We start from the raw sequence: 27,752 nt of genomic DNA, 5'->3' as shown, positions 1-27,752 counted from the left end.
ATTGTCGCTTCGGTTTAGGGTTAGATTTACATAAAATGACATCCTTACCCAAACCCAACTCTAACCCTAATGCCAGGTGACAATGATTTAAAAATCATAAAATATAAAAAGGTAAATCATGAAAAAAGGTATAAACCAATACTAAAAAGTGACATCCTAACGCAAACACCAAATCTAATCCTAAACCGCAGCATCAATGGTTTGAAAATAGGACAAAACAGTTGAGTAACAAATACGTGACAGCGGCACGTAAACAGAAATGCGCGACATGTTCACGCAAAAAGGCGGCTAACCGTGTCGCTCAAACTGATTTTGGTTGATGTCCTCAGGACAACATATTGTGTTGACCCAAGGACAACATTTTTCTAAATAAAACCTAAACCTACCCCAAACCCCAACCCTAACTATATCCAATTCCAAACCCTAAAATCAGAGGGACATGATAAGTAAAAAACAATGGTCTAGAAACAGCTAATCTTGGTTGTAAGCTTAAACTTAAAACAAACTATAATCTTATTTCTGAAATCTGATTGGTTGATTGAAATGTTGTTCCAGGGTCAACATAATGTTGGCCTGGGGACATCAACCACTTGGCAAAATCAGGAGATCCTAACCGTGTCAGTGTCACGCATAAGACTCACAAATTTACGTGACTATATAGGTACATAATTTCGTGATACAGGGTTGAATCACAACGTACAGGTTAGCTGGCCAATCAGGGACAGTTTGTACAAAATCTGTGTGTTTCAGGAAGACAGGGAAATCTGGAGCTACAAAAATGTACAGTATGTGGAGAATAATAACACATACACATTGTATTATACCAAATACACAAAATAACATTGTTTTTTAGCAATGAAATAGGTGCTCTTTAACATCATTGCATTTGGCAGATGATTTTATCCAAAGCTACATGTGCATTCAAGCTACATGTATACATTTATTTTTCAATATGTTTATTCCCCATGACTTGTGTCCACTAATGCAATGCTCTACTGATTGAGCTACATACAGATTTTGCTTAGCCTGTCAAGTTTTGGTCTTGAATTAAAGAAGACAAAAGAGTAAAAGAGTCAGGAAGGAGTTAAAAAGAGAATAGAAGGTTATCAATGCAGCAGGTTTTAAGATGAGTGTGGGGGCAGAGAAAGACAAGAAGAACAAAAACGGGGCGACAACGCCACAGAAGAGAAGTGATAGGCTGAATACTTTATAGGACGGCCCAAATACCATCCTAAAAAAAGAACAAAATGGAAAGATATAAAAGATTAAACACACAAGAGGCTCTCAAACTGTTCAACCCACCAAAATCTCTTGAACAGGTTGACACAGATATAGTTGTGGTGATCTGTTACACATGCTGTGTAGGTTCAGATTGACCCCATCTTCAGCTCTCCAGTCTCGCTTTTCCTGCTCTCCGTCACAACATCGGCTATCACCAGACAGCCTGCACAAAGGCAAACTGACATCGACAAGCAAAAGAGGAGAAGATGTTTCAAAAGAGTCGAAACATGCATATAAGACACAAAACTACTTAAGTTGCCTTTAGCTGTCGGTCTGAGAAAAATCAAAGCAAGCGGTCCAAAAAAAGACATTGAGCAGAGGATATAAGCAGATGTTTCACTTAGCCTTACCTACTACATGATCTTAAAACAGCTGATTGTCACCACGCCACCGCTGCTTTGTAATTTTTGGAAGACATAAAAAATTTGTAGTTATTTCTTTATTTGGACTTTTAAATCAAAGCTCGTACATTGGCAGAATTATCATCACTGTATATAGGGCACTGTTATGGTTTGAGGATGTTTATTGCTCCAGTGCCTGCAGCTGTGAACAGTCTGCGCATACACTGTAAGCCTGAATATCCTCAATGTGTCAACTCTCGTGTCTCATATCGCTCCGGCTGTCTGTGACAAAGGGTGTCATGTAATATTCACCAACACACTGCTGTTGCGTGCAATAGACATGCATGTACACGTAAAACACACATGCACACACAAGGTCATCTCTGTTTTCATATCACGCTGGCAGCTACTCGCTGTGAGAGTATATACAATGTATGAGTCTTAGGGAGAATGAAAGCAAAATATTTGAATGTGTTTATATGAGATTTGCTCTTATCACAGCAAGCAATTTTGCGTTTAAAAGACATCTAACATTCCCAAAAATTTGGGCTGTGAATTTGATAGACGTCTAGTCAAAGCCCAAAGATAAATTAAATGAAATAAATAAATAAATGAAACCAAACACCTCGTAATCACTGTTAACCGGAGTGGCGGCTTGTGACTGCTCATCCGAGGGGCGCTAATTCAAAATAAGTGTTCGGAGTGTTATATGTGTGGTTCCCTTTTCCAAAATATGTGTTCTACATGTCGAGAGATCCTGTGTGCATCACGTGTTTTGTCAAAATAAGTGCCTGCTGCAGACGCGTCAAAACCGTTTATGATAAAAGAGACGCGTGATGCACACAGGATCTCGTAAAGTGCAGAACACATATTTTGAAAAAAGGAATCACACACATGACAGGCTACATGCATGTTGTGACGAACTTCGCATCGAGCGCCCTCGAAAAAAGAAGTCACCGGCCGCCACTGCTGTTGACTTTGCTTACATGATGGAATATCGTATATTTCACAAGTGATTTTGGCAGAAAGGACATTTAACCAAATTCAAGGTTTATTTTGCGTAGAAGTGGGTTACCCATAGCTGAAATATATCGGGTAGTGTATACTTTCATACAATCTGTTTTTGCGCCATTTAGGTTTAGGGGTAAAGTGTCACAGATTTTTTTAATAATCATACATTTTTCGCAAATTTACATGGTACCTACATTGCAGTAGCACCTTGTACCCAGCTGCCTTACATATAACATAACATAATCCTTAGTTGTTTATTTTATTACTTGTATATCTTATACTTTATTAATACTTGATTATTTAATACTTATTCTTTATATAATTCTTTTACCTTTGGGAGTCTAGTGTGGACAATTTATATAATAAGAATTCATACGAATTTTTCATCTCATAAAGTTGCAAAATCCTGTGATATCAAGCTGGAAGATCTGAGAGGAAGTGACCTTCCCTTTTTGTGCTTTTTTGTGCTTTTTGTACTGCACCATGGTAGTACCATACTATTTCTTGAAATACCATGTAAATATTAAAGCAACACTATGTAGTTTCCATGTAAAATTGACTTACGGCTCCCTCATGTGGTTGAAAAGTGCAACAGTGCCTGGTATCAGACACTCTTCTGCAGGCAGGGGGAGGGGCGGGGCTGTGTGCTCTACCCTCCACTTCGACTTTCAGAGTGTGCTTGTAGCAGCTAGGAGGCTGCTCAGGTTGCAGCAGCAGTAGAATTTGTCCAGTTATGAGTTGTTCTATCACTGAAATAATTTTAGAGACATTATTTAAAGGTTGAAAAACTACATAGTGTTGCTTTAAGTAAGGGATAATGTATAGGCAGCCAGTTGTTTTCGCAGAAATAAGCCCCGACAGTGTGATTAGGACCCCAAGTGAAACGGACGGTCTTGTATCACACTGAAGTGGCTTATTTCACGATAACAACCAACTCTCTATACATCACCCAGCTTATTACATGGCTATTTACCTCAGACGTCAGGTAAGGAGCACCTAACCTTAAAATGACTTAAAGAGCAATGTGGTTTGGTAACCGTGGTATGAGTGGAATATTATAAAACGGCCCCTTCATTCTGATTGGTTGAAACGCGTTCTAGCCCGTGATAAAATACCCCGGTAACCCCACGGTTCAGACCGCATTACATAAGTATCACTGTGCCACTGTTGGTGCGTACTGATTTATGAAATTAAACACCACAGTTTTTAATCATATTTTTTTTCTACAATTGCACATATATCCAGATAAATGTCAATAAATATTGTTGAGTCATCAACTTAAACACTGACGCATTCACTCCATACTAAAAACACCGTGTAAGTTTTAATCATGGCTCTGAATCTGATCTCTTACAAAAGTTCTTCAGAAAAATTTAATTATCTCCAAGAGGTGTGCCTTTGCTGCGTTTGTGTTGCATGGGCGCTCTGTTGCAGACACACTTGATTCTGAGGAACTACTTTGTTTGGCGGAAGAGTAATATTTGTACTAATATAATTACATTATTTAATTACATATACTTACTTGTGTTTTATTTTATGAAACCCTGCTATGAAGTAACTGTTTTATAAAAGCAATAAGCCCCGCGAACCAGTGGTGTTACAGTGCATTTTATAACAGCTAAGGGGGTTGCACTGGTAAATGCACTGGTAACCCACTGCTTCTTGCGGCTTATTGCTTTAATAGACTCTGGTTCTTTGAATGATTCAAAAATAATGCACACGCGCGGAGTAACGACACGGCGCGCATAACCACCTTGGGTGTGCATTATTTTCTTATTATTCAACAGCCTGTGGTGAATTATTCCTTACATATAATGTCATATATGTTATTAAAAGACATATTAATATACATTTTTGTGTAATATTAAACTGTACCTGTGAAAATGATTTGCAGCATCCTGGTTACCGTGTGTTATTCGTTTTGAGCGGTTGTTATCTGGGAATAACAAACCTTCAAATGTCACAACTGGCCAATCAGAATCAAGCATTCCAATGAGCCGTTTAATAAGGTTCATGAGTTTGTGGATTATGTGTATGATGGTATAAATCAAACAGTACACTCTAAAAGATTGCGGGTTATTTTAATTTATCCAATAGCATTTTCTAAAGTGTACCGTCCGATACAATTACGATACAATGGTGCCGACTTCATACTTTTCTTTTCATGCTCAGTCAGTTACACGGCTACATTTACAAAGATGTACATATAAATATTGAATGCTGTTCATGAACATTCATGTTTGTTTTTGTTTTCTGTCACAGACACAGAAGCAGAGAGAAATGCTCTCAAAGAACACGTCTATCCCAAACTGCGAGACTTCTGCAGGGAAAACTATGGCATTGAATTTCAGGTAACATACTTTCTGCAGGTACATCCTACTCTCAGGTTAGATTCATGACAAGCAGATTTCTTTCTCTTTTTATTTTTTCTTTATTGTTCTCTCCCTGTTTCTTGGTAGGTTGAAAGGATTAAATTAACTTGGGACTATTGTGTGATCTTGGCACTGATATGTACAAGCAAACATGTTTCTCCCCTCCTATATGCGGCCTCAGGTACATGGCCTTAAATTCTCCACTCTCTTGCTCTTCTCCGAAGAGGTATTTACATTGCGAATGGTCTGTTGTCGAGAGAATGGAGCAGTGGGGAGATTTTTATCAGGCTATTTGATAAACAAATGCAGACTCTGGAAGAGGCACCATAGCCAGTGGCACAGGCAGCATGCTGAGATTGGACTAAAGCTATATTGGTATGAGGCTTGACCTGATTTGAAGAGTTTACCCGTAAGGAATAGATCTTTATGTAAGACACCTCATTAAACGCCTCATTACACATCAACCTAGTCAGTGATTTTTAAGCCTGTTCTTGGTGCTGTCTAAACATAAGTGACTTTATGAAAATGACAAAATGTTCTGCATTATCCGAGCTTTAAAAGCTGATGTGTGCAAAGCTTAATGCGCAAAGGCAACTGGGATTGTCATTATTTTAGTAGTCAAAACAAATGCCAGCGAAATGTCACGATTCAGAATACTAATTTTAATACCAGAGCACAAACTAATCATATGCTGTATGTTACATTTTACAAAGAAAGCAGGAGTCTTTTTTATATTTTAAGTAATTATTCATAAGTAAAGTTCTGTAATACGGCCAAGAGCAAATAAATAAATTACCAACAACAGAACAAAGACACAAATTAGGTCAGCAGTATCTTACAGCAGCATTCATCTACACAAAATATTCTAATACAGATTCAGATACTAGAAAATAAATGAAATGTTGGTAACACTGAACAATACTTCAACATCATTTATTAACCTTAGTGCATGTTAATTTCAGCATTTACTAAAACATTATTAAAATGAAAAGTTGTAGCTATTAACACTAGTTAGTGCAACATGAACTTACATGAACAATTGTACTGGCCTTAACAAACATTAATAAAAGGTAATAAACTATATTGTTTTGTTTATAATTTCAACAAATACAACTTATTGTAAAGTGTTGCCAAAATGTCAAATAAAATATATAGTTATATATATATATATATATATATATATATATATATATATATACATATATATATATATATATACATATATATATATATATATACATATATATATATATATATATATATATATATACATATATATATATATATATATATATATATATATATATATATATATATATATATATATATATACACATATATACACATATATACATATATATATATATATATATATATATATATATATATATATATATATATGGTTTCTCATTCACGTTTTTTATTTTAATCTTGTCCGAATCTACCAAGTCTGTTTTTCTCTCACGATATCTACTTTTTTTTGCAAGAACGTAATGTATTTCTAATAACATGGCCGCCTATAAAAATAACATTTAATCCCATCTGAATGTAAATGTCTGTGATTGCAATATTATTATATCTGTTTTCACCATCTGGCAAAGAAATACAACATTAAAACACATAACAGCTATGCTAATATCAGTGTCAGCTAAGATACTCATCGACATTGGACGATAAGAATTTTAAGTCAAACACTGGTTAGAAAAGTAGTCCCAACCAAACTTATACAATATATCTCCCTGGATATGTGCTTGTTTCATGTTTCCAGTGTCACTCCAGTCTTAGCACTTAGGTTAGGGCTGATTGTACATTGCATCACTCACAAATACTGGTAAGAAATTACTTATCCAGGCCAGAGCAGTGCATTGTTTTCTCTTTAAATGTCAATATTGATGTTTGGTTAATATTAAGTGGCAGGTCTATTAAGCTGCATTTACGCTGCCAACCTAATGTACAGATCGAATATTCTGACACATGCGTTTCTTTCATCCCACATATTTACTTAATGGTTTGCCAAGACAGGCATTTCGACCAAGAAAGGCATTTGCAAGCGTTCTATAGCATGCAAGCTAATACATACAAATTAATGTTCAAAAGCACCATCCTATTAGTCAGACAGAGCACAGGTAAGAGAGTCAAAAAGCTTTATTTTTATTTTATTTTATTAAAAACATAAAGTGCATATGTGCAGCTAAATCTGTACAACAATGATACATAAAAGCACTGCATACAATCATATAAAGATTTAAAGGTCGCAGAGTCTCTGTACTGTTGACTTCTGTACTTGACCTCTCTCTATCCCAATGTATGAAGCACCAAATCAGTTCGGACTCTTATTGGTTGTCATCTCATTGTTTCACTGCTCATTTGCATAAAGTGGATCCAACTCCTTTTGAGTTCTGTCATTATTATCTCCTCATCTTTCATCATAGGTGAACTGTAATAACAGTGCTTACACCATTGTGAATCTGTCAGCTTATGCCCATCAGGTGTGACTGATCTGAGAGTGAGATGACACATGAAGGTCAATTATCTGCCCACACTAGTCATTGATCTGTCAGGCATGTAGTACATGTTTGGGCTGTTGTGGATCCATCAGCACCTTTTTGCATCCTGTGCTAACAGAGATTACTCATCAAATGAACATTTCTTTAGCTGCAGATAAGATTTTGGCAAGGAAAATAGTCACATGCTATCGCTGAGACTCTGAGGCTTCAATTAAATGATTGTATCAGTGAGACTTATAAAAATCCAAACCTTGCACAAATTGTTCCTTTCGAGAAGATATATAAAGATATATTTGACTCTTTTGATGTTATTGGATAATATGAGTTTGGTCCAGTTGAGCTTTAAGGGTTTTATTTTATGTTGTAGTTTTCTCAATTACACGTTTCCTGTTTCTGTCATAGGTCATTTCTCTCACATTTTACATTTAATAGTCCTGTTAAACTGATTTGTCCGGGTCATGCATGGTCTTGCATTTATATGCTTCATATTTGGTGAGGTTTTTAATTTATTTTATCTTTGATTCCTGTGCTGCGACTCTGTTGGGTTTTAATAATTATTATATAGCAGAAAATGTAATAAATACTCTGCCAACTACAGTTTGTTATTCTAATCGTATAAAGGGTTTCATAGGCTGCACATTTGTTGTTGCGGTTACGCACCTGGTTCAAAGTTAGCTTTCGGTCTGTGCTTGTTTTTGGTCTGGCTAGTGACTAAACTGATCTCTAGAACAAATTTCTTGTCAAAAAAAATTATATTTTAGTACAGAATCTGTAGCTAACACTTGTCCCTTTCACACATACAGTTTTTACTGGTAAATTGCAGTTAACAGATCATGGGCCAGATTTACTAACAGCTTGCGCCAGCGCAAACCATCATTCTGTTGTTAACGACTGTTGGGATTTACTAAAGATGCGCAGTGGATAATTAGTGCTGAAAATGTGTGGTCTAGATATTTTTGCGACTGACCTTATTGCATATGCAGTGGTTTGGTGGTTTCCCAGACAGAATTTATTGTAGTCCCAGACTAAAACGCATGTTTGAGCTGTTTTAATTTCAAAATACCTTGTACTGACGTATCTTTCAACATCGGTACATGGAACGTGAGGACCATGTACGAAGCAGGGAAGATAGCGCAAGTGGCAGCAGAGATGCGGGGTTACAACCTCACCCTGCTTGGAATCAGCGAAACTCGATGGACGCAGTCCGGGCAGAAGAGGCTGATCACTGGCGAGATGCTGCTGTTCTCGGGACATGAGGAGGAAAACGCCCCCCACACACAAGGAGTAGCGCTGATGTTGTCAAAAACAGCACAACGAGCACTCACTGGATGGGAAGCCCACGGCCCAAGGATCATAACAGCATCTTTCAAAACAAAGAAAAAGAAGATCACCATGAATGTTGTGCAGTGCTATGCACCCACAAATGACAGTGAGGAGGGAGATAAGGAGCAGTTTTATAACAGATTGCAGTCCATATTGGAGAGTTACTCAGAGAAAGATGTCACCATCCTGATGGGGGATTTTAATGCCAAGGTGGGGAAGGATAACATTGGATATGAGGAAGTTATGGGAAGGCATGGACTTGGCAACATGAATGAAAATGGCGAGAGGTTTGCAGATCTGTGTGCTCTAAATAACCTGGTGATCGGCGGTAGTGTCTTTGCACATAGGAGGATACACAAGGCAACCTGGGTGTCACCTGACGGATCCACTGAGAATCAGATAGACCACATCTGCATCATCAGGAAATTCAGAAGATCACTACAGGATGTCAGAGCGAAGCGAGGAGCAGACGTTGCATCAGATCACCATCTAGTAGTGGCAAGACTGAAGCTGCAGTTGAAGAAGGAGTGGATGGCAACTACAGCACAGAGGCACAAGTACAACACCTGCTTTTTGAGGGACACATACAAGCTGGAGGAATTTAAGGTAGTTTTGAGCAACAAGTTCCAAATACTGCAAGAAGTAGAGGAGGAGGAGGATACAGTGGATAACAGATGGAAGAGAGTGAAAGAGACCATAACAACAACATGTAGTGATGTCCTTGGACCCTCGAAATGCCAGCACAAGGAGTGGTTGTCGACAGAGACATTAAGGAAGATTCAGGAAAGGAAAAAGAAGAAAGCAGCCCTAAACAACAGCAGAACAAGAGCAGAGAAGGTCAAGGCACAAGAAGTTTTCACAGCTGCCAATAAAGAGGTAAAGAAGTGTATTAGAACCGATAAGCGGAACTATGTTGATGGTCTGGCATCCGAAGCAGAAGAAGCAGCAAGAAATGGAAATATGAAAGATCTGTACTCCATCACAAAGACGCTTTCAGGGAAGTTCTGCAAGCCAGGTAGGCCAGTGAAAGACAAGGAGGGGAAGATATTGAAGGGAGAGAAACAACAAATGGATAGATGGAGGGAACACTTTGAAGAACTGTTAAACAGGCAAATGCCAACAAACCCGCCAAACATCAATCCAGCAGCAGAGGACTTGCCAATAGACTGCAGTGTGCCCACCAGAGAAGAGATCCGGAAGGCAGTAGGCCAGCAGAGAAACGGCAAGGCAGCAGGTCCTGACAGTATACCAACAGAAGCATTGAAGGCAGATCTGGAAACAACGGTAGAGATACTGTTCCCTTTGTTCAAGAAAATCTGGGAGGAAAACCAGGTGCCCACAGAGTGGAAAGAGGGATACATTATAAAGCTACCTAAGAAAGGCGACCTCAGCAAGTGTGACAGCTACCGAGGAATTACGCTACTGTCCATTCCAGGAAAAGTGTTCAATAGGATCATCCTGAATAGAATTAAGGACCAGGTGGACACCCAACTCCGTGACCAGCAGGCAGGCTTTAGAAAAGACAGATCCTGTACGGATCAGATCGCCACCCTCCGTATCATTGTCGAACAGTCACTGGAGTGGAACTCTCTTCTCCACATTACCTTCGTAGACTATGAGAAGGCTTTTGATAGCTTGGATAGGAGTGCCCTTTGGAACCTTCTCCGGCATTATGGTGTGCCAGTCAAGATCGTCAACATTATCCAAAACTCGTATGGCGGTATGACGAGCAGAGTGGTCCATGGAGGGAAGCTTACGGAGAACTTCGAAGTGAGAACCGGGGTTCGTCAGGGATGCCTGCTCTCGCCCTTCCTCTTCTTGCTAGCCATTGATTGGATAATGAAGACTACAACGGAACATACAAAAACAGGAATCCAGTGGACACCATTTACACAACTCGACGACCTGGATTTTGCGGATGATTTGGCCTTGCTATCCCACACCCGACAGCAGATGCAAGACAAGATAAATAGCATAGCTGCCACCTCTGCTCAAGTAGGTCTGAACATCAATAAACATAAGACAAAGATCCTCAAGGTAAATAACATCAAAAACGACCCAGTACTGTTGGACGGAGAAGCGCTAGAAGAAGTAGAGGCCTTCACCTACCTGGGCAGTGTCATCGATAAGCAACCATGACCTTTGGCAAAAAACCAACCAGCTTCCTGCAGAAGATGAGATCCTAAAACGACGCTGGAGATGGATTGGCCATACGCTCCGCAAGCCAGCTTCCAATATCACCAGGCAAGCACTCAACTGGAACCCCCCAGGAAAGAGAAAAAGAGGAAGGCCAAGAAATACATGGCGCCGAGATTTGGCAGCTGATACCAAAGAATTTGGATATACCTGGAGTCAGCTGGAGAGAAAAGCCCAAGACAGGGATGCCTGGAGAGCTCTTGTCGGCGGCCTATGCCCCAGGAGGGGTAGCAGGCATAAGTAAGTAAGTAAGAAGTATCTTTACATATATCAGTGCTATTGTTTTGTCTCAAGATGCACACCAGTCAGTCCTTCCAGAAAAATGTGGAGTTTTTTGTGACTTAAAAAATGCGATGGAATATGCAAGATTTTTATGCAATTTTATGCGATGAAATTTCGAGAATTTGCAAAAACTTTGGGAACTTGCAAAAACTGTTTGCAGCTTTTTAATGATGTTCACGTCACATAATCACGTCACTTCATAACGTTCCCATGGCAACAGGGGACACAGCTGTGCTTGTGTGAAGAAAATGTAAAATTTTTCAACTTTCTGCTAAGATACAGTATATGTGATTTTTGCCATGAAAATGTGAGGATTATGAAATCATGCACGCCCCGCATAATTTGTGCATGGAAATCTGCAATTTATGCCATGAAAGTGCGACGTATTTGAAAAATGCGGCCCCCCGCATAAATATGCAGCCTGGCTGATTATGCGTTGAATCCATAGACCGTAAAAAATATGGACATAGTGTCTGTGATGTCACCCATTGGTTTGTGAAGATTGTTTTTGAAGCTTAAAGTAGGCGTTGCCTGCCGTCGCCATCTTGGCCGCACGTCACCGCGAATCACTCGCAGAAAACCGAAAATGGGCGGGACATGTTTTGTGCTGAGGTGAAACCACGCCCGCCTAGCGCGAGTCTAGTGACAGCAGTGGCACTCAAGCGGCCACGCCCTTAATTATGCAGAAGTTTAAGGCCTAATATAATTTTAACGGATGAGTTACAAAAAAATTCACCCCCCCACAGTTGTCATAAAGGGCAAAATTAGCTATACATACCAAAAACACTTTTTGTACCAGGCTGTAAACATATTATTTTCTACTGTAAAGTTGGGAATTTTTAACATGGGAGTCTATGGGAATTGACTCCCTTTTGGAGCCAGACTCTACTGGTCAGTCGATGAATTGCAGTTTAAGTCACTTCTGTATTACTAATTTGTAATATTTTTTGTAAGATTTGTTTGTTTAAACTACTTAAATGTTGTAATATAACTAAGGCCTAGTCTTGGATTAATCTAAACCCTGTCTGTGAAAACACCCCTAGGAGTTTCCCTTTACGACGGAAAATTTTTAGGGAGGAGATAATTTAAATGATTCATGCAACGCGATTTACTAATGTTTGCGCGTGGTATTTGCAGTTTGTCTGACCTGACGAAGACCTGTCTGGTCAAAACGTTGTCTTTTAATAAATATTGAGAGCAGTATTAGTAGTGTGCCGATTTTTGTTCTTTCATGACCGGTATTTGCGCTATTATTTAACGCAAGAAAAAAGCATGTCTTAAATTAGCTGCAATTATTGTTTAAAAAAAAAAGAGGCATCACGGAGAGCAGAGAACACGTGATACAATTGTTTTAACATGTAACAGTTTATTTGGAATGTCAGAGGAACATATTATTCAAAAATATTGTTTTCCAAGCCATGTTATTTTTTATTTGCTGAAGTAAATAAAATAGGAGTCACTAGTAGAAGTCACACAATATCAGATATTTTAAAACTTCTTGTAAACCTTCATTTTTTGTTCTTCTATTATTTTCAGTGTACTGTGGCTTCGTTAGCTGGGATTACACACCCCAAATTTTCCGCTGCAATGTCCGTGGTGCTGAACTCAAGGTCAGCTTTGCTTATTTGCGAATAATTTGCGGTGCTCTTGTAGATTGCGTTGGTCATTATGGAAATCAGATGTTGTGTCTGTGTTATTTAATTTGCGCTTTTTTAGTATATAGCCCGGAGATATTACCACTCCCATTGGCCCTTTTTTGGAATTGCGCTCTCATGCTAATTTGCCCCTTTTAGTAAATCTGGCCCCATGTGTGAACAGAACATTTCTGGTAAATCAGTGATGGCAATTTACCAGTAAGAGAGGTTGTAAGATTACCAGTAATTTACTAGTTAGCGCTGTGTGTGATCGGAGAATAAAGATTACCGGCATTAGAACAAACAACATCAAAACGCGCTGTCAGCTGCGGGCCAATCATAACGTTTTGATACAGGTGACGCGTTTACCCCCACACTATTTACGGACATTTCTCACCACACATCTCTTCACCAAAGTTGTTTAAAACAGCTTACCATCTATTTGCCAAATTGCCCACGTCCTTCGCACATTTTCTGTGAAGCCTATTTGTAAACATTACTGCTGTTGAAGACGCAGGTTGTGACTCTTCCCCAATTCAGTTCGGTTTGAAGTCAACTAATGCAACGTTTGGTCACGAGCAACTGCGCGACTGTCAGCGTTTGCCACAAAAGTAAAAACAAAACAAAAACAAAATACCGTGGATATGAAGTCATTTATAAATGTATAAACACTGAGCTGGCCGTGCGGCAGTTTAGAGGTAACTTCTACTTTCTCACAGAGTTTACCGCTATTTTGGCACTGATATGTGAATCTTACTGGTAAAAAGACAGAACGTCGATATGTGTGAACAGCACATTTTTGTATTTACTAGTAAAGTCATTCTGGTAAATTCATGGTCATTTACCAAAATTAATGTGTGAAAGAGGCTATTGTATATGAATTTTACTCAGTAACATTACCTCAGTAGTAGTAGTAGAAGTTAAAGTCCCCTTGTAGTCGATAATTTTATCACTTAAAACTCATCTTTGAGCATCATAATAGCAGATGTAAAAGTGTTTCCTGTGATAGTAATTTCTTCTTGAATGTACAGTAACTCTACACATTTGCCTCATTTAGTATATGCAGATCTATGAATATGAAAATAAGTGCTTGGACCACAAATATGAAAATGCTAATTAATCCCAGCCTTCACTCTCTTGCACCACCTCGTCCCATAGATATATGTAAGTTGCTACATTCGGCAGTTTTAGACACATAACTGCTAAGTCTGGTTTCACAATGAATTGTGATGTAGGTAAACTTACATTTTATGGAGAAAATACACAATGAGTGGTGAATTTACACATTTAAACATGATTCGTCTTAAAGCATATTAAAAACACATAGACACATAAAAAACAATAAAAACGTTTTCACCACAGGGCGACTTTAAGTTTTGCAACTATAACCATCTATATTACTGTACTGTAGCGTATGCTATATGACTCCTTGATGCAAGGAGTATTTAATTTTACAGTGAACATAGCTCATCAATTAAAAAAAAAAATTCATGTTGCCATGTTTTTATGATAAATTGAAAGAAAGGAGAGAGAAAAAGGGGAAGTTCTCTCAACCAGCAAATATGATGTGGCGAATCGCGATTCTCTCTGGTCACCGCTATTTGATTCTATTTCCTGTGGCATCCTCGAGAGGGATGGAGGCTGGATTGTGTGTGTGTGTGCGCGTGCGTGTGTGGGTGCGTGTCTGCGTGCGTGTGTGTGTGTGTGTGTGTGTGTGCATCTTCTTCCAGTCACATCTTATACTTACACACTCAATCCCTTTAACAGTGAAGCAATCGGACCTATGAGTAACATGACAGTTTGAGGTTGTGATATAGGATTGTACATTGTGGGGAAAGAATTAGGCTGTATACTATAACCTGCTAATGTTACAGGTTAAAATGTTAAAGTGATACATTTACATGGATAGTTTAGTTGTATTGAGTTGAAGTAAGTGGGTCTTATATAAATTATATAGGCTGAAATGTCTGTTTGCAGAGCACAGTACAATGTATTTTGTGGGCATGCTTAAACTGTATTATTATTAAAGTTTATTATTTTCTCATAAGACCATCTTTCCAGATCAGAATAGCAATGCCTTGGAGGTTAACTGAATGACATAAAAAAATCTGCTGCTCTTAGGGAGCGTGTACACCAAAGTGTTTATGCCTGCGGCAGGCGCAAAACGGCAGCAGCAGGCGGGTTTTGTCCACGCTGAGCGCCCAGAGTTTTTCAATTTTTGGGGAACCACTCGTCAATGTCACTTTTCTCTCGGCCATCCAATCACAGGGGAGGAGGAGTGGGACAAATATCACCACAACCAACCAACGCATTGCACAACCACTGATAAACAAAATAGAAGTATCATAGCAACCAAAGCGCCCAGTAGGGGCCGTTCACATATTGGGTCTTTTGCGCGCTCAAGTTCGTTATTTCAAATGTAGGCGCATGGTATGCATACTCATAATGGAAGCGGCGCGATTGCGATGCGCATCTCTATTTTTCAGAATGCCGCAAGCGCACTGCAGGTCATGTGACAAGAACCTACACGCCTAGTGTTTTCCACACATTTTAAGCGCTACATGTGAACGGCCCCTTAGACGGCTTTATCCCTGAAACTCTCTCTTGATGTCTGAAGATCTTAAACTAAGAATAACTGCATGGCAAATTTATTTTGATTTGTATTGATTTATTATTCATAATATTCTCAAATATAATCACTTTTAAAGGCTCCCATTTTAAAACCGTTCATGTCAACTCTACTTTACTGTCACACTTCTTCAAACTTTAACTGACCATTTAAAGGCGGAGTCCACGATGTTTGAAAAACGCTTTGGAAAAGGAGACGGGCCGACTACCAAAACACACTTATAGTCAATCACCCGTAAGGAGCGTGTCTACTAACCGACATCCTTGCCGGGTTGCGTGGGGCGGGTCTATCAACAGAAGGTCCAGATTCTATTGGGGTCGTGGCGTGTTTGTTTAGTTGATTTCAAATATCAACATTGGCTTTCTAACATCGTGGACTCCGCCTTTAATTAACTGTGCAATCTGTTCACAAACTCTCATTTAGCTAAACTTCATATCATAACAGCAATCTTACTGTGGGTTTACACCAAACGCGAAGCGGGAAATCGCGTTGCTTGCTCTAGATTACTCGCGGGATTTAACTTCGTGTCATGCGAATTTTTCGCTTGAGTTGAATATTTTCAGGCGAATAGCGCGTGTTTCACAGCAAATGCGCCGCCCATATCTGATCGTGTCTTTGCATTGACTTTGTATGTAATCTATTCACGCAAATCGTTGAACTTGCATTTGGTGTAAACCCACAGTTAGTTTCAGCTTCGCACATGCATACAATGATAAAGTCCTATTTTCACGCATTTATTTTGGGGGGGGGGGGGGGTTCAATGGTATTTCTGACTTATTTACACAGTTTAAGAGTTGGTTTCCTCATGCTAAATCAATGCAAAGTGTCAAAACTCACAACCTTTTGCTCTACTAACACAGTTGAGCTACAAATGGCTGTTATTAACGTTTGGATGCAACAATAGCCTCTTTCACACAGTAATTCTGGTAAATTACCATGAATTTACCAGAATGAATTTACCAGTAAATACAAAAATGTGCTGTTCACACATGCAGTGACGTTCCGTCTTTTTACCAGTAAGACATCATTCACACATCAGTATCAAAATACCGGTAAACTCGGAGAGAAAGCGGAAGTTACCTGTGGCGCGCGGCCGGCGAGCTCCGTCCGTGTCATATTTGTAAACGGCGGGTTATGACTTAATATCCACGGTCCGTATTTTGTTGTTTTCACATCTGTGGCAAACGCTCGCGAAGTTGCTCGTGACCAAACAACATTGCGTTAGGCGGCGTCAAACGGAACCTGCGCGTTTGCACATTAGGCTTTACAGATGGTGTGCTAAGGACGTCGGCAATTTGGCAATTAGATGGTAAGCTGTTTTAAACAACTTTGGTGAAGAAATGTGGATGTTAACTTCAGGTGTGCTCGACTTTTAAGCAACATGTGTGTGGAAACGTCCGTAAACAGTCTGGGGGAAACCGCGTCACCTGTATAAAAAACTTTCTGATTGGCCCGCCCGATCTGTCAGCGCGGTCTGACGTCATCTAAATGCCGGTAATGCTATATTTTTCGTTCACACACAGCGCTTACCGGCAAATTACCGTTAATCTTACAACCTGTCTTACTGGTAAATTGGGAGCACTGATTTACCGGAAAGGTTCTGTTCACACATGACATGTTAACTGCAATTTACCAGTAAATTACCAGTAAAGACTGTATGTGTGAAAGGGACTAATGACAGCAGCAGAGGCGAGACAGGGCAGTTGATACAAATTGATATTCCAGGAATCTCAGGTGCCAAATTTCCATTCCAGTCCCAAACATAGATAAGAGTTTGACTGGTGAAGAAAGAGAGTGCTTAGTGTATTTTACAACAAGCTGATAACGCTTATAATGTGAGAACAAGATAAATAGCCTTGTCAATCTTTTGTGTCGTAACTGCGATCAAATAAATGTCTTTCCCAACTTTCTTTTGAAACTTTGTGACATCGAGACATTGTGTGGGAAACTAGAGTATATTGAAAAACAAAGACAGCCGATTCTTGTATCGTAGGGTTAATTGCGTTCATTGGTTCATAAAGGTGATAAAGTGGATTGTGACAGATGTAACCCTTTAGTTAGTTGCTTATTCACAATCCTCAGTCGACCATGAATCAACCTCAACAGACATCCTGGGAAGCTGTGCGAGTGCTTCATGCTGGTGATCTGTAGGCATTCATTGGGACATCATCGAATGAGACGGCAAGGAATAAAAATGGAAAACATGATGAAAATATAAAGGGACAGAGATCGAGGTACAATGTTCATGCGTTTGGGACTTGTTTGTTGCTGTGCATGGCCCATTGATCTATGGGCTTGTATGGAATTAATGTGGCCTCTTCGTACTGACTTCAATCGATTAGCCATTTGCAGAAAAAGGGCCATTTTCATTCCAGGCATAGACATGATTGATGCTAAGGTTTTATGGTTTTAACATTTGGCTGCTCTCTCTCTCTCTCTTTCTCTCTCTGCCTCTCTCTCTCATTTAAATTGAAAAGGCAAGCAGGCTAGGCAGCTGGTTGCCATAGCAGTAGTCTAATTGCAGAGGCACTCAAGGGCAGTGCATTGTGGGTATTATGTGAGATCAGATGAAGCCATGGAGATTGGTGACTGCTCCCAGGGTCTGAGGAACATGGTTCTCTCGGCAGGGTGGGTGAGCTAACAGCCTCTTAAATCAGGAACCGTCTGACAGCCCTTTGTATTCCTTCATTTTTCTCTCTCTTATCTTTCGTATCTCCCAACATGCCTCTCTTTCTTTCACCCTTTATCTTGCATGCATATTCCTGCTATTATACTCAGTCTTCTCTTCTTGTTTTAGATAATTGAGCGTTTTAATGGTAACATAGTGTAGCGTGGACTCTCATACAGGATAGAGTATCATTTTTCTCTCTTAATTGGCCCTTAATGGGGCCATCACTTTACACATTCGTCTTCTCATTAAAGTGCTGCATTCACATCCAGGCAGCAGCCAGAGAGAAAATAAATTAAAAGACACAAGAGAATCTTTGGGCATTTTCATTGGAATGAAATTGGCAACTGCATTGTAAATAATCTGCATCCTCTGCTCAATCGTTTAGATCTCGTTGTGAATTCAAATCGCTTGACTCTTGTGCTGTTTAACATTTAGATGAAGAGTTTTCAATTTGTTCTGATTGTCACATGCAGTAAGGCCGATGTAAATCTCAGATTTTTAATCATCTGTAGACTTGTACTGTATAGCTAGGAGTGTCATGATTCTCCAAATCCTCTGTTCGATTACATTTTCGATTCTAAGGTCACGATTCGATTTGATTCTCGTTTTTTTTTTTTTTTGAAAGCACAGGTTGCTATGCCATTTTTTGACTAGATTTTATGAAATATAATATCTGACCTTGAACCCTGAGATTCCCTGCCATGTCAGTCGTGCTGCCAGTGGAAAAATATGGTACACGCACATACCTGATTAAACGAAACTTCCTGTCAAAGGAACACTCTTGTCAGTTCTTTGCACCTTAAAAACGTGTTTTTATTACCATCAGACAAGATCGTAAGACTATATCCCAATAAGTCATGTTTAAGTGCTGTTTTCATAACTCTTGAGCAACTGAAATAAGTTGTTGTGAAACTTAAACGGATCTCAGTTGAGAGAAACGACGGTCCTGGCACAGATGCCGTTCTGCTGTGCATTGACTTCTCCATAGTAGTAAAAAAAATATTTTGGAAGTATTGTGATAAATGATGAAGAAAATATTTTGATAAATGGCTGTAAGCACACAGTTGACGGTACCCATTAAATTCCATGATTTTTTTATTCCTACTATGGAAGTCAATGGTCAATATCTGCTGTGTGTTTACCATCATTTCTCAAAATATCTTCTTTTGTGTTCATCAGAAAAAATTAATTCATACAGGTTTAGAACAACATGAGGATGAGTAATTTTTATTTTAAGGTGAACTATCCCTTTAAGACTGTGTGCTACTTTCTAATAAATAGTAGTATTTTTACACCAAAATAGATTTGTGCCTAACTGTATAAGATGAAACCAAAAGGTTTAACTAGTTTACTGGAACTATGGTTAAGAACTGGTTGCAAAATTACATTCTGTGTGTTTTAATAATGCATGCAAAGTCTTAAGAATCTGTGTGAAGTAGAGTTCTGACATTTGTCAATACTAGTGTAGCACACTTAAAGGACAAGTTTGGTATTTTACACTTAAAGCTCTGTTTTCAGATTGTTTATGATGAAATAGAACGGTTTTGACTGAAATTTCAACATATGATGCTGGCCCGAGAATTTTTGGTTGTTTGTTCTATCACCTCCCACCTCTACAATGGCTGTATAGGTACACAGGAACAATCCTTCTTAAAATGCATTAAACTTTCGTTTACAAAGACGTGAAACTCACCGAGTGGTCAGGGGTGTTCACTGATATGCTCACACAAAAATCGCTGCAAAAGATGCTTTCTAACAGCTTTTATCGTTGTTTTTGCCAACTCCACAGAAACCGAAAATTCTCCGGCCAGCATCATATGTCGAAATTTCCGTAAAAACCGTTCTATTTCATCATAAACAATCTGAAAACAGGGCTTTAAGGGTAAAATACCGAACTTTAAATGCATAGTTTTACCGAAAAATTAAAATACTCATAATTTACTCAACTTTAAGTTTTTTCAAACTTCTGAACAATGAAGATATTTTAAGGGCTGCAACTAACGATTATTTTCATAATCGATTAATCATGCAATTATTTGTTTATTTCGATTAATCAACTAATCGGATAAAAGCTTAAATATTACTTAAGTATATTTTTTACTTATTATAGCTAAATATGGCACAACATTGTGGTATTCAAGTGTAGAAGTGTACTTTTAAAAGTGCAAAAGTCACACACTTCTACAGAGATGTACTAATCATTTTGATTTTAATATTTTAAGCCTTAAATAAAAAGTTTGTGCAACTTTAAAATAGTCTAAACATCTTTAAATTTCACAACTTAAACAAACAAAACAAATTGAGTCATCAAGGATGTGCTGGTAAGGAAATTTGGGTACAGATTAATAAACTCATGACAACGAATGTCATTATAGATTTTTATCAATTTTCTTGATTAGTTGTTGCAGACCTAGATATTTAATAGAATGTTTGTAACCAAGCATATCTGCACCATTGACCTACAAAGTACAAAAGATAATACTATGAAAGTCAATGGTACCCCAGATCTTTTTGATTATTAACATTTTCCCAAATATCTTCATTTGTGTTCAGCAGAACAAAGACATTTATACAGGTTTGGGACAAGATAAGGGTGACAGATGATGACAGAAATTTCCTTTTGGGATAAACTATCCCTTTAAGACAATGCTATTTGTACAGTAAATATCTACAAATCTGATGGCTTTGTAGCTTTAGTATAAATACTGTACAGATATAATTTAGTATAAATTATGACTTACAAAGACTCTTCTGTTATTTAAGTCTTGGATGTTGTGCTTTCTCAATGTTCTTAACCCCTTCAATCCAATGCAAAGTTCTCAAATTAATCATGTGAAATAAGGAGAGAAAGAGGGGTGAGACGTCAAATACATTGCTCCTGGTATATCGCTGCATCTTTCAGTTGATCTTTCAATGGAGGAACTTGTTTTTTCTTTGTTTTAATGTGAGTTCATTCAAGGTTACAAAGCAGACAATACTGAACGTTATTGGCATATATTCTTTAGTTCATACTTGTGTGACTGTGGCAGATAAATGTCTGATATTGTTACAGTCAGTATTGATCGTGTTCGGCTGAGCTCTGCCAATTACATGTTTTTTACAGGAAGCATAGAGGCAACTTATGCACAGTAATGAATGATCAAAATACATCTGTTTGTTTTAGTAGGATGAGTTGGCTGTGATGCAGCGATATTTACCTGGAGCAGCCATTTAATATTATGGAGAAATGTAGGCAAAGATATGTATGGTGAGTGAACCTGGGTTGACCATTTTTTTATGGTAACCTACAGTAATTTAAATCACTGTAAAATCTCTCTAGTTTAGAAAGCATCCTTACTGACCAGTTTAAAAACAATGTTTACCCCTTATCGGCAGTCATTTGGGATTAACCAGAATTAAATGTGCAAATCCTCAGATGAAGCCTCAGTACAGGCTGTGTAATTATGTAAATATGGTCGTATTTGCTTCTTGTTAGGAAATTGTGTAGCCAGAGTCCTCAGCGGTTGTGTAAACATCATCATCATTTTTGTAGAAGCACTGTTAGTGGAAAATGATGTTTTCCATCTTTTTGCTCCATGTTTGGATGTTATAAAATGCATTTAATGGTACTTGCCATGAAGATGTATCTGTACATTTTTTGATAAACATGAGTTTGTAGTATTGTGTGGTTTAAATGTGCACTGTATGAGTATGAAAGAAAGGAAGAAAAGATACAGAAGTCAAGATCCTTTGCTCATGACATCATTCAGTTTATTTGTTCTCATACTGTAGCTCATAACATTGTGATTAGTTTGTCATTTACAAATATGAGTATCGTAAAAGCAGATGACAGCCGTCATAATTCTGGGATTCAGTGGCAGACGTTGGGTTTATAAAATCTGTTTTTGTTTGCGTTCGGGGAATACGCTAAGCTATCAATTTCTCATATATGCTGGGCTGTGCTGGCTCATCCACTTACTACAAATCTGATGGCTTTGTGGCTTTAGTTCCTAAAAATATCTTTGTTTTGCTGGAAATCACAGCTTTGTATATTCTCTCTCAGATCCTCTATTAATTTTCTCATGCTTGTTGTGGTGAAAAGCATTGAATGCATACTAATTATCTCCTTGTGAAACCTAAGGAGCCATAGTTTTTCATCTGTGTTGTCACATCCAGATGTTTGGGCTTCTTAACAGTCTATATACCTTGTTATCATCTTTCCCAAGGGCTGTGCTGTCAGAATGTAATTGCTTGGTTAGTTAATAGTTCAGCTTCATCCACCCCAATGTATCAATGTGTGTGTGTGTGTGTGTGTGTGTGTGTGTGTGTGTGTGTGTGTGTGTGTGCGTGCGTGCGTGCGTGCGTGCGTGCGTGTACAGAGGTTTGTCTATACCTGTACATTTGTCCACAAGGGTATGGAACAACAACTAGTTTGTGAGGATATTTGAAGTTATTTAAGATATTTAAATTGCTTTTATTTTTTGAATCCAATAATGTGACCAGATTTGTGTGAAGTCTAAATTTATAGAGGTATAAATTCATTGTGTTAGAGGCGGTTTATATTTGATCTTATGCACGCGCAAATACAGTATGTTATTTTAAATGTAGCCGCATGTCAAGTGCACTCAAATAGAGAGTGCGGTCACAACGCGCAATTTTTTTCCAGGTGCGGAGGTGGCGCAGCCAGTGGAAAATACTTAAACTTTTTAGAAATCAGCATCAGAAGCGTATTGGAAAGAAAGAGGAAAGCGGCGCGGTCGAGATTTTTGCGCGCTTTTAGACGGAAAAGGTGAACCTTTCCTTACTGTGCATTCACACCAGACACGGAAGAGGTGGCAAAAACGCACTATAGACGGGTTGCAAGTTTACAAACATCACAGGGTGCACGCGCAGCCAGGAGGCAGAAAGCCCGATTGGTGAGCTGATCCGCTACTGCAACAACCTTAATTATTGAAGCGTTCTTTATTGTTTGTATATAAATAAAACTTGATTTTAGTTGGATCTGTTTTTCTGTCTTTATTTTTGCAGTGTTACTGTGATACATGTATGAATTATAATGTTAGGCTAGTAACGTAATAGTCGAATCTACTGGTATGTTAACATCAGGCACTCTGTTGGTACTATTTTCCACGCAACAACTCTTTGGCATTTTGACTTACAGACATCGCTACTAGCATACAACACAATGCACGTCTCTTCTTTCTGCCTCTCGGTTGCGCGCGCAACCAGTTAATGACGTCGCCGTGCAACCCGTCTATTCGTGTGTAGTTGGACGCTTGAACATTTTGAGTTTACTCGCTTCATTCTTGTGTGAAAGCCACGCGTGAAATTCTAGTCATTCGAGACATTCACTCGTAAATTCACGTCATGGGAGGGGCTTATATACCTCAATTTGAGTAAAGATTGTTCGACCTCCTCACTCTTCCAAACAAGATCCTTTTAATTCCTGTAAAAGTAGGAAGATGTCTCGTGTAGTGATGACGATTGTCCTCCATTGTTGTTGTTTTTTTCTGCCTCCGCTCGCCTCCTGTAATCACGTCACTGCTAGAGCAAGCTCCTGATTGGTTAACGCGGAAATCCGCCAAAGTTTAGATTTTTCTGCATCGCGCCATTCGAGCTTTCAGCGCCACAGGATGCCTATTCACGTCTTTGCATCGACTTCATTGACACTCGCGCTTGCCACCTCTTCCGCATCTTGTGTGAACACACCAGAGTTCCAGATTAATATAGTTTCATTCATATGTGTTTGTACCCTTACGACAATTAACCATAGTTTTACAACAGTTAAAACCAAATAACCATGGTTTTGACAAGCATGGTTTTCAAAAACCAGAGTTAAACCATGGTTAAGTGAAAGTAAAGTGAAAGTGACATGCTTGTCAAGTATGCAACACATACTCGAAATGTGACCTGTGCATTTAACCTATTCCAGTAAGAAGTGAACACACACACTGCAAGTCGTAAACACACACACACCCGGAGCAGTGGGCAGCTATCCCAGTGCCTGGGAATACTTTTAGTGTAGTAAAACCATGGTTTTGCTAATAGTAATCAATAAACAAAAAAACATGGTTACTACACTTTTGTCTCTGACTTTCTTTTCAGATGGCTTTTTGGTTAATTAGGTCCACTGTCTGTCTTGGTTTTCTCTGCTTGTGCCGAATCATTTTATTTTCATTCTGTGTCACAAACTTATCCATTGTTATACGGGTCCATTGAATGCTTGAATCTGATTGGCTGATGAATGTTGTAATGTGTGCAATTATTTTCCGGGAAAGGCACGGCAAACGTAGTTCCAGGCAGCTCTCTTGACCGCCTTACAGTTCCATATCACTTCGCATAGTTAACTGTAATAACAGACTAACAAAAACAACATGACAGATGACAGGCAATAACAGCACTGTTTAGAGATGCACAGAGGTAGCTTCGTTCACACAATCTCGCTCGCCCTCTCTCTCGCTCGCTCACCCTCTCTCTCTTGCCCTCTCTCTCTCTTTCTGTCTCTTTCTGTGTCTCTGTCGCTCTCGCTCTCTTTCTTATAACTTCGTTTCGTGGCCGCATCACCACCTCTGGTGTGCATTATTTTTATTTTTGTAGGCTATTCCATGTGACATTTTCTTCACTGTCTGTTGTTGTTTTTAAGTTAGGCTTATATTTAAATGTGTCGTTTTAAGTGTATGGTCAACAGATAATGGAAATAATAGATTTGTCATACCCCGCTTGTAATATTACTATTCCCTACTAGTGGAGCCCGCCCCAAACTTTGAGAAACGCTGGCTTAGCTGGCATACAGTATTCCTGTGGGCGGAGGTTAGTCAAAAATTCTTACATTGACGTCATTTTTCCAGGAAGTAGAGGGCTGCAGTCCAAACCGGCCATTCACTGTGGTCATGAAAAGCAAATTCTGTTAAAGAAAATATATCGCTTGGCATTGAACTTTGAGCTTTATAATTTTCCAAGCATAATTTTTGCTCTAACAGCAACCTTACACACAAACAAAAGTTTGAAAAATGGGATCTTTAGTCTTTTTCTGTTTCCTATAGTCGAACGTGTTGGTTGGTGGTCACTTTATAATGCATAATGCAAACTTAATTTTCTTTCATGTTTTTGTGCATCTGACTTTGATGCTATTAAGCGTTTTGTCATAACGCTGTTAATAACAAACTGTACATTCCTCTTTCAGATTATAATGAAGCGAGACATTGTTCATAAGAAGTGTTTTGCTCTCTTTAGAAGTTTGATTAGCACAGGGATCTTGAGTATAGAGCTTGCATAATGTTGGAAGTCCCTTGTGCTTTATGTGCTCTTGGACGGAAGCCATGTTCGTATTTGTTAAATGAAGTCTGGGAGAAAAGCAGGGCACAATGTAGCTTTAGATTTGCCAGCTGAGCAAGAGAAATGAGCGTGAGGTCTTAAGAGCTACCACAACACAAATGACGACAGAATTTCATTAGCCTGCTAGAGAATGCATGAATATGGAAAGGGCACAAAAAATAGGCGCATGCAATTTAAATCGCAATAAGCATACAAATCACACAGCATATACAGTGCTTAATATTTGCTTACTGTATGAACCCCAGTGCTTCAATGTACACATGCATGCAGAGAGAGAGAGAGAGAGAGAGAGAGTCTCCCTGCGGCGTGTTTGCAGTTTGAATTATCTGCACCACTGACACTGATTCTGACAAATGTGTTCGGGGATATCCCTGTGTCCTGCCATACTGGTGCTGAGGAAATGGTCTGTCTCTCTTCATTAAGTCCATTACTACACACGCAAAGACACGACCCATCTCTCTCTCTCTCTCACTCCCATTACTTTTTTTCTCACCAATGCACGTACATCTATTCTTTCTGGACATAATTGTATGCTGCAGACGGTTGATGCTGTACTGTACAATGGAGAGCATAAAGCAGAGAATATGAAGGGCTCTGTGTGAGGTTGTTATGATGTAAATCCCCAGCGTTCTTGAGCTATTTTACTGGTTGTGAAAACACACACATAGTCACAATTAAGATTAGCATTGGAATCTGTTCTCAGCATGTGTGCAGTGTTTAGCTGTCTGCAGGAACACACATACTGAAAGATGCTTTTCTCTCCTTTCCTCTTCGCCTTTTTTGTCTGTCTACATCTCTTTCCTCGTTTCTCTCCCTGTGGTTCCTTTTAAAGTGCTAATGTACGCTGAAAGAGTGTGGAAATTCATACTCTCCCAGGCATTCATTATTATCTAGATCTACTACACTTGGTAATAAAAAAGAATTAGGCTTTAGTTAAGGATGTTGATATATGGCTCTTGTACAAAATGGTTCTTTGAGTAGCTCGCCTCAAATACACAATAAAGATGTTTTAAAGGAAACTGTTGTCGTGTGCAATGTAAAGCGGTGTGTTTTGTGTGGAAAATGTTTTAGTGGCTTAATCTCGGTACTGTATTTGTGTGTTTTCCAGGTGGTGGATCTGTACTGGGGTATTGATCCAGAGGAATGGGACAGTCCAGAACTGCAGAGGCTACGGATGAAACTACTAGAGGAATGTCTGCAGACTTCAGCTGGTCCATGCTTTGTTGTGGGTATATACGACATTTTATCAAACCCTTAACCAGCAATTCACTGAAGAATTGATAATGCTAAATTTGCATAAATTTGTGTGTTTGTGCGTGTGTGTTTGTGTGTGACTGTGCTGGTGTAATGCGTTATATTTAGGGGTTGAGTAGTATACAGTAAGATGTGTCTTCAGTCATAAGCTGCGTTTATATTAAAATTTGCACAAAACTTGAAGGGACACTCCACTTTTTTTAAAAATATACTCAATTTCCAGCTCCCCTAGATTTAAATATTAGATTTTTACTGTTTTGGAATCATTCAGCTGATCTCCGGGTCTGGCTGTACAGCTTTTGGCATAGCTTAGCATAGTCCATTGAATCTGATTGGACCATTAGCATCGCCCATAAAAATATTTAAAACTTGACTCTTCTGTAGTTACATTTTGTACTAAGACTGACAGAAAATTAAAAGTTGCGATTTTCTAGGACGAAATGGCTAGGAACTATACTCTCATTCTGGCGTAATAATCAAGGACTTTGCTTTCGTAACATGACTGCAGCAGGTGCAATGATATTACGCAGTGCACCCGAAAATAGTCCCTAGCTATTGAAAGTTACCAAGGGGGCTATTTTCGGGCGCTGCATAATATCATTGCGCCTCTTGCAGCCATGTTACAGCAACAAAGTTTTTGATTATTACGCCAGAATGAGAGTATAGTTCCTAGCCGTATCGGTCTAGAAAATCGCAACTTTTAATTTTCCATAGTACACGATGTGACTACAGAAGAGTCAAGTTTTAAATAGGAAAAAATTTCGAAACACGTTGGTTATTTTTTTAGCGCAATGCTAATGGTCCAACCAGATTCATTGGATTATGCTAAACTATGCTAAAATAGACGGAGATCAGCTGAATGGATTCCAAAACGGTAAAAATTAAATGTTTAACTCTAGGGCAGCTGGCAAAGATATGTACACTAGATGTCGCCTTG

At 38.8% G+C, this 27,752-nt stretch overlaps 1 protein-coding gene across 1 annotated transcript in view; it reads left to right on the top strand.

Moving 5' to 3' along the window:
* nwd2 (NACHT and WD repeat domain containing 2) overlaps positions 1–27,752 on the top strand; it is a 66,323-nt gene that overhangs the window by 5,643 nt on the left and 32,928 nt on the right. The window contains 2 exon segments of the mRNA XM_055211433.2: positions 4,896–4,984; positions 26,670–26,786. Coding sequence (XP_055067408.2) covers positions 4,896–4,984; positions 26,670–26,786 — 206 coding nt within the window.

The sequence above is a fragment of the Misgurnus anguillicaudatus genome, chromosome 21 (genome assembly GCF_027580225.2).
Source record: "Misgurnus anguillicaudatus chromosome 21, ASM2758022v2, whole genome shotgun sequence".
Classification (NCBI taxonomy): domain Eukaryota; kingdom Metazoa; phylum Chordata; class Actinopteri; order Cypriniformes; family Cobitidae; genus Misgurnus; species Misgurnus anguillicaudatus.
Note: the sequence above shows the minus strand (reverse complement) of the source record. Positions and strands in the feature narration are given on the sequence as shown.